Source organism: Amaranthus tricolor, chromosome 2 (genome assembly GCF_026212465.1).
Source record: "Amaranthus tricolor cultivar Red isolate AtriRed21 chromosome 2, ASM2621246v1, whole genome shotgun sequence".
In the NCBI taxonomy this organism is placed as follows: domain Eukaryota; kingdom Viridiplantae; phylum Streptophyta; class Magnoliopsida; order Caryophyllales; family Amaranthaceae; genus Amaranthus; species Amaranthus tricolor.
The window spans coordinates 12251307-12260252 of record NC_080048.1 but is presented as its reverse complement, the minus strand read 5'-3'; the positions used below and the strand labels follow the sequence as shown (position 1 = coordinate 12260252).

The 8946-nt window shown below is 40.8% G+C and overlaps 1 protein-coding gene across 1 annotated transcript; it reads right to left on the bottom strand.

Annotated features, from left to right (window-relative positions):
* Positions 1-7059: 7059 nt before the first annotated feature.
* On the bottom strand, positions 7060-7993 carry LOC130805527 (DEAD-box ATP-dependent RNA helicase 53-like). The gene is made up of 2 exons (XM_057670299.1): positions 7904-7993; positions 7060-7828 (listed from the first exon to the last, which is right to left on the bottom strand). Exon 2 carries the CDS (start codon positions 7351-7353, stop codon positions 7060-7062), a length of 294 nt encoding a protein of 97 aa, XP_057526282.1. The 5' UTR covers positions 7354-7828; positions 7904-7993.
* Between the last annotated feature and the right edge of the window lie 953 nt (positions 7994-8946).

Sequence of the window (8946 nt, the reverse complement as noted above, 5' to 3'; positions counted from 1 at the left end):
TTCCAACTGCCTTTGTAAGAACGTCTGCTAACTGATCCTTGGACTTAACATGCGGAAGCTTGATTACTTGGGCTTCTAATTTCTCCTTTATAAAATGCATGTCTACTTCTACATGTTTGGTGCGATCATGTTGAACTGGATTTTCTGAAATATTGATAGCCGCTTGATTATCGCAGTACAGCTCGCAACTCCTTCTAGGAGGGAATCCTAGTTCAGTTAGTAACTTTCTCAGCCACAGGACTTCTGTGATTCCCTTTCCTACACCCCTAAACTCAGCTTCTGCACTAGACATGGCAACTACTTTTTGCTTCTTGCTCCTCCACGTGACTAGATTTCCTCCCACTAAAGTAAAGTAGCCTGATGTTGACTTCCTATCATCTCTATCTTCTGCCCAATCTGCATCTGTATACGCCACAAGATCAAGATGACCATTCTTCTGATAGAGTACTCCCTTACCGGGGCACCTTTTGAGGTACCTGAGAATCCTATAAACTGCATCCATATGCTGGACCTGGGGCTTGTGCATGAACCGACTGACTACTCCTACTGCATATGCGATATCTGGCCTTGTGTGAGCTAAGTAGATTAACTTCCCTACCATGCGTTGATACTGCATGCGATCAGCTAGCTTTCCTCCTTCAATCATCTGTAGGCCATGATTCATCATCATTGGTGTCTCAATGGGCTTGCAGTCCAGCATCCCTGTTTCAGTTAATAGATCTAAAACATACTTCCTCTGGGATATGAAAATTCCTTTGTTTGATCTAAGAACTTCAATCCCTAGAAAGTACTTCAGCCTACCCAGATCTTTCATCTCAAATTCTTGAAACAGTTTTTTCTTCAGATTTGAAATTTCGTCTCTATCATTCCCAGTGATAATCATGTCATCAACATAAATTATCAGGCATGTTGTTCTGCCTCCCCTTCGTTTAAGGAACAAGGTGTGATCTGAATTGCTTTGCCTATAGCCAAATTTCTTCATTGCATAGGAAAATCTTCCAAACCACGCTCTGGGGGACTGTTTTAGCCCATACAGAGCCTTGCTCAATCTGCATCCCTCATTCTCCGAGAATCCTGATGTAAATCCTGGTGGAGCTTCCATGTACACTTCCTCCTGTAGATCTCCATGCAGAAACGCATTTTTAACATCAAATTGATGGAGGGGCCAGTCTAAGTTTGCTGCAATGCTGAACAGAACTCGAATTGTATCAAGCTTAGCAACTGGAGAGAAGGTTTCTGAGTAATCAACTCCATATGTCTGAGTGTACCCTTTCGCCACCAGTCGAGCTTTGTACCTTTCAATCGTGCCATCTGACTTGTACTTGATCGTGAATACCCATCTACATCCGACGACTTTCTTTTTATTCGGTAAGATGCACTTCTCCCATGTACCATTCTTATTAAGAGCGTTAATTTCTTCCTCCATCGCCTTTCTCCAATGTGCAGACATTAGGGCTTCTTCGACTGTGACTGGGGTCTTGGTTGTATCCAAAGTTGCCTTAAATGCTAAGGCATTCTGTGACAAGTTTCCTGATCCGGACGACTTTTCAATGGGATATCTCGATCGTTGTGCTTCATATTCAGGATCATATCTTCTTGGTGGGACCCCTCGAGTGGAGCGAGGAGGTAACGTATACGAAGCATCATGACCCCTTGTTTCAATTGTATCTGTGGCAGCTTCCTCAGTCAAAGTATTAACAAACCCATTATCACTGTTGCCTGTGTCAATTTCCTCATTCGAAGTATCAATATCAACTATCACATTATCACTGTTAGTACTTGCTGAAACAATTTGATCAGGAGCTGAATGACTTACCTGATGGTCAGACAGGATTGGTGGTGGTATAGGAGTAGTGGATAGACCATCTTGGTGAGGTGACTCCGTAGCATTGTCAACTTGATCTTTTGGGTGAAGGTTGGGCAACCATGGACCAACTAACCAACTGAGATCATCGTCGTCATGATACTTCTCCCCCTGACGGCGAAGATGGCGATAGTAGTATTCATTCTCGATGAACTCGCAATCCATCGTGGTATAGACTTTTCTAGCTGAGGGATCATAGCACCGATAACCCTTTTGATTTCGACCATATCCAATAAGAACACATTTCACTGCTCGTGGTTCAAATTTGTTTCGTACCCTTGCTGAACAATGAACAAAAACCGTGCACCCAAATATACGAGGAGGTAGAATATGCGTAGAGGGAATAGGGAAATGGGTTTGGAGGGTGGCTAGGGGTGTGTGGTATTGGAGACTCTTTGTGGGAAGTCTATTGCTAAGGTAATTGGCAGTGGCGATGGCTTCCGGCCAAAGATGAGTGGGGACACGAGAGTCAAGCATAATCGCACGGGTCATCTCAAGCAGTGTACGATTTTTCCGTTCTGCCACACCGTTTTTTTGGGGTGTGTTAGGACAAGATGTTTGATGTATTAGGCCTTTTTGTTTAAAGAATAAGTCCATGTTCGAATTGATATATTCTCTACCATTATCCGTGCGGAGCATGCGGGGCTGGGTTCGAAATTGGGTACAAATCATATTATAGAACTCAACAAACACATGAAAGACTTCAGATTTCTGTTTAAGGAAATAAATCCAACTCATGCGAGTACAATCATCAATAAATGTAACATAGTACAAAAAACCATGTAGTCCTATGACTGGGGCAGGACCCCACACATCAGAATGAACAAGCATAAAGGGCACATCAACTTTAGTCAAGCTATTAGAATACGAATGTTTGTGGCTTTTTGCAAGAATACATGTTTCACACTTAAACTTAGGTTTTAACCCTACAAAATTAGGGAAAAGTTTTTCTAAATACCCCACTGAAGGATGTCCCAGACGTCGATGCCATAGTTGTCTTTCCTCTAGCTCGCGAACAAGTGCCACTTTGCCTTTTGGAGTCTCCTCTTCCAAGTAATACAGTCCATTGCTCTCAATACCACGCCCAATGATTTTTCCTGTCTGAGCATCCTGCACAATACAACAACCGGGTTTCATGAGTACCGTACAATCAAGATCTCTCGTAAGTTGACTCACTGATAACAATTTATGTGACAGGTCTGGTACGAATAAACAATTTTTTAAAGTGAGGTTTTTTGTGAAAGAAATAGTTCCGGCTCCGCTCACTTTAATCCCTTCCCCATTCGCGGTTTTAATGACGTCTTTCCTAGGTTGGTCATGAGTCAAAAAATCATTAGGGTCAAATGACATTGTATCGGTAGCACCGCAGTCAAAGATCCACCCCTCTTTAAAATGAGATGAAGTATTAAAACAGGACGAAATGTTTAAGGGTGGGAGCAAGGAATCAGAGGCACGTGAGGCACGTGACCTCCTTCCCTTATTTAAAGGCTCTTTGAGCCTTTCATCTTCACCTCCAGTTTCAAACCCTAATCCGCCGTTCTCTTCCTTGTTGCTTCTGGTACCTTCCTCTGTTGGTTTCTTCCCTTCGTCTTCCTTCATGGGTTCATGCCTCTCTGTGCTCCATCCCATGGCTACTCTTCCGGTGCGGTGCTGATCGGAAAAATGGGTTTGTTTTTTCTCCCCTTTCTTCTTCGGATCTGGCCACCATTCAGGGTAGCCCACGAGTTTGAAGCACTCATTTTGTGTGTGCCTTGTACCTCCACAGTAGGTGCATTTGAGGTGAGATTTGTCATCCTCCCGCCGGTAAGTCTTCCCTTTGACTGCAAAGACTCCACCGGAGCCCGATGATTCTAGATTTGATGAGGGCTCTGTTTTCATGATTCCCCTCCTTAATACCTCCCTTCTGATACTCGCATATGCTTCCTCCACTGTGGGAAGTGGATCTAACAGTAATAGATCTCGCCTATCCTTATCAAAGGTTTGATGGATTCCGGCTAAAAATTGGTATAATCTGTTTTTTTGAATTAATTGATTATAAACAATGATATCACCTGGGTCTTTCATTGGGTTTGGTTGTCTTCTGTCGATTTCCTTCCATACCATAAGAAGCTTGCTGTAATATGTCTCGATTGTGTCTGTGCCTTGCTGGATTTTATTTGCCTTGACTGTTAAATCGAAAATTTGCAGGCCATCTCTCCCACTACTGTAGAGAGTTTCAATCCCTTGCCACAAAGCTTTGGCTGTTGGGAAATCAAGATATTGATTTACTAGGTCAGAATCTATATTCTCTAAAATCCATGAAATAACAATCGAGTCACGTTTGATCCATTGGCTGTACGCTGGGTCATTTGTGGGAGGAGGATCGTCGATGATGTGATTGAGAAGATCTCGTCCACTGATGGCTAAGTGCATCAGCCTGGACCATTTGGTGTAATTTTGATTTGTTAATTTTTCCGAGATGGAGAGGGTATGGGTGTTGGTCACGGTTTCAGTGGGCGGTTGATTGGAGTTTAACTGTTTGAACAGTTGCAACAATTGCCTCATTGTGACCGGTTGATCTGGTGTTATGACAGTTCTTGATTCGTCTGCCATTTTTTGGGTTTAAGCTTTGTTAATGGTAAATGATGAAGCTGCAAAAACGACTTAGAATCGTTGCTGCTCTGATACCATGATTTCAGGTTTACCACCAAGTTTTGGTGTGGTTTTGAATATTTTTACTATGTTTCTGATTATTGTTCAATACTCTGTATTTCATTCAATAATGGTGAAGATAATATATATACAAGAGACTTCAGGTAACTGCTCCTAATATTCCTAGTAACCACTCCACTACTCTCCACTAATAAAAAAAACTGTCTTATATGAATAACCGAATAACCATTACACAATCTAACACATTTGATAACTTGCACGAATTTATACATTATGTAAATATCTTCATAGGTGTGATTTCTCTTGCAACATAGATCCTGATTTTACACATAAAGTCCTATATGCTAAAGTCCTTAAACTACTACAAGTTTACAACTTAATAAGAGAAACTAATAAAAGCACACAAAAAACATCCTAATGAGTTAACTAATAGTCCTTAAATTAAATCATTACAATCAAAATAAAAAATAAATAAAAGCTAAATAAAAGCTAAAACACACCTAGCTTTTCTTGGATGAATGGATGATGGATTTTGATGAATGGGGAGGGGTTGACATTGTTAACATTTTCTCCAACATCGAGAAAAGTTTGCCCTCAAACTTAATTCTTGAAGATTGCATTGAACACTGTTATGGGGTCAATAATAACACATTTAGTCAAACCCTAACTACCCCCTTTGTCCACTACTATCACTACTCTTAGTCACTTCCTAAAATAACTCCCCATTATTCCCACATCTACAAACATTATGTTCATGATCATCCCATGATCAAGTAACCACATTTAGAATCCTTATAAGAAATTGCTATAAATATGTCATGAAACTACATAAAATGGCAGACAATTCTACTCTTCTACATTCAATTTATTTTACCAAAAGTACTTCCTTCAATCATTTAATTAGAAAGAAAGTTTATATATTCCTACCATTACTCCGCAAAAATGGCACTACCCTCCTACTTACAATCTATATTCTTGATCAAATATTTCTTCAATTGATCTGAACTCATCCTACAATCCGTTAATCTTGTATTCATTCATTATCATATATTCATTACTTTCTGTCTCCCGATCTGACTTGAGCGTCGGAGGGGTTTTCCGGGAAATCACCCCCGGACAAGGCTAACGTTGTATTGCAGGATTTGAGGTCTCATCAGCGGAAGGATCATATAAACACTTTCAGCATATTGAGAGTTGTACCCGATTACACCTATCTCCAGGTATTTAAGTGTCTTTTGCACTTCCTCGTTTCATTACCGAAACAAACACCTTGTGACCCAATAGTCCTTTCATATCAAGCTTTACTCCACCAATATCCTAATTTTAGAAATCTTTTTAACACCCTTCAATTTTGCGACATTGTGAGTAATTTGCCTGGTTTACTAGCAAATAAAATCAAAAAATTATGAAATTTTACGAGTGCGTAGATCTCGAAAAAATATCCAAAATGAAAAAATAATTGTAATTTGGATATCGAATGAGGGAGATATGAACTGCCAGAAATTAAACTTTGGGAAAATTTGCATTTGTTTCTGAAAGGATAGTATTCATTTAGATGTCTATGGAGCATGTGCGGCGAATTTTTGATGAAACATGATGGAATGTCGCGTGATATGAGTTGGAATGATGTTTGATTATTTAGGACGTAATGTTTATAAGGTAAATGGAAAGAATAAGGGAATGGAGATGAATGCAATTCCTCTTTATTGTTGCAGAAACACAACTTATTTAAGATATATGTAAGTATGAGAGATGAGTGTTAATGGACCTTATTGATACAGCAACACCACAAGGAACAAGTAGAGAAGTGACTAAATTGTACGAACAAATAGAGTAAATGGTGTGTTGAATGTAAGGAAGTTGGATTTGAATGTTAAGTGAAATTGTTGCTATAGCCAAAATTGTTATCAGATAAGAATTTAATCGAACTTTTCTCTCTGAGTTTGAACGATATCCCCATGTAACGCCTCACATTTGTGGTTTTTGCTTCCCAACGCTATAGCTAACCAATCTGCATCACGTTTTGTTTGAGTGAAAACAGTACATTTCCCTCCATTTGCATGTTCCTGGGAGCAATACTGAACTCATTATATGGATCAACAGACAAATACCGTTGAACAAATGAGAAATTCATAGATTTTACCGTTACAAGAGGTCCAATGACACCTGCTTTAAATGCTGATCCACTAGAACTGAATACAAAGTTATTCCTTCAGCTAGCTTCTGCTTAGAATCTCCAACCTACAATTGATTAACATTCAATGATGAATTATTACAAACAAATAAGACTTAAGCTTTGCGAAAAGAAAAACACGAATATTATCTCTCACATGTAATGGAACAAAGAAGGAATGCTCTTTTTTTTAGTTTCTATCCAATCAAACTTGTAAAGCCCCCTCCATCATTCTTTCCCTCTCTCCTTATCCTACCTAGTTTCTCGGTAGGAGAAGACTTTAACAAGAAAAAAGCTCATCAAATTCTAAATCAAACTTCAACAATATGGGCCATAACCTAGATCAATAACAGTACACAAACAATAAAATCTATGTTTTCAATCTTACAAGATCAATCATCAATGGATTTTTCATATACTTTCTAGTAATGTCCCTGATCTGATCGGGCATTGTGGCTGAAAACATCAAAGTTTGGCGATTTTGAGGCAGCATCTGTAATATAACCCCGACAGGTTCCTCAAAACCAACATTAAGCATTTTATCAGCCTCATCCAGAACAACAAACTGAACACTAGACAGATTTAAAGCTCTTCTCTTTAGCAAATCAATCACCCGTCCAGGTGTCCCCACAACCACATCAACACCGCGACCGAGGTAACTCATTTGTTTCCCGATTGGTGTACCCCGTATACACACAAAGTAGAGCTATGACCTGTACCAACTCATGTACATATGGAGATATGGAGATACGCCTGTGCAAATGTGGTGTTCGTTAGGCGTAATATGGAGATACGCCTGTACCAACTCATGTACATAGTAGAGCTATGACCTGTGAAGTTATCTCCTCCAACCAATCTAGAAGCTCGGTCATTCCACGCATCTACATGCGATCTATGTCGTACGAGGTAGTTCTTGTCCCCAGTCCTCCGATTGATCGCATGTAGTTGAGGTTGGGTGTTTCTTAGGCTTGCGGAATTACCTGCTCCAAACCGAATTGACGCATGACACGATCCGGGAGATGTAGCTCGACGATGTCAAAGCAAATAAGTGGACAACGCGATCTCCAAATCTCGTGGCCCGATGTACATATGTGCGGCAGAGCGTCCATCTTAGCCGCTGTGTAAGGCTGTCATGTCATCTGTAATAGAAATCAATATGTTTAGTAATATATACAATTTATTCATAACTAATACAAATAGTAAATGTTAATAACCTGCTCTTCCCGTTGTCGATCTAGTGCGTCTCTATAGTAGACGAGAGTATGTGGAGAGTGGGATCTCGAAAGATATACGCGAAGCCAGCTGCAAACAAATAAACATTGTTTAACATTTTCATGTATCATAAAATAGTGAAATTATGAATTTGAATAGTAAATTGAGTGTTGCTACCTTACTGCCAAAGGATCCATCCCGCGCCGATGCTGTGACCCTAATACCGGTTCAAAATCATCCGCGTCATCTTCCTGATCATGTTGCTCATCCGGTCGAATCGTCCCAATAATGGGCCTCCCTATATGAATGTGCTCCCATGACCATATCTGTAACAGCATCAAGCAGCCACCAATGTCCTTGGCACCCTTACGAGATACTCGACATAAGTTACGATACAGATACGCTATGGTAGCACTTCCCCAACTGTACTCATCTACGCGCTCCAAGTCTCCCAGTAGAGGGAGATAGATCAACTGTACCGAGTCGCCGCTCTTGTCTGGAAACAAGATGCATCCAAACAGGTACAAGATGTAAGCTCGCACATGTCTATCAACCGTCACATCATCCGCGTCATCTTCAAGCGCGCTAAAATGCTGTCGGAGCCAAGTGAGCTTCAATGACAATCCAACAATGATCTTCGGCTGTGTGGGGTCTTGAGGGTTTTCAGGCCAAACCCCTAGTAGCTCATGAACTATTGCTGGCCAATTTCTCTCTCCATGACATGACCAATCACTACTTGTCCTTCAATGGGCAGTCCCATGATAATTGCCACATCTTGCAACGTGATCGTTGCCTCGCCAACTGTGAGGTGGAACGTATGTGTCTCCGGCCTCCACCTCTCCAGCAATGCAGTGATAAGAGCTTGATCGAGTTCTAAGCCCCCGCCCAACAACCTATGAATGTATCTGAATCCAGCTAGTTCGACTGCCTCTAATACCCTGTCATCCACCTCCCACTGTAATGTACTCGCCTGGTAGTGCTGACGAGTAACCAATTGGGCAGTGGAGCCCTCCCACGCAGCTATGCTTCTGTATGTCGCCTGAAG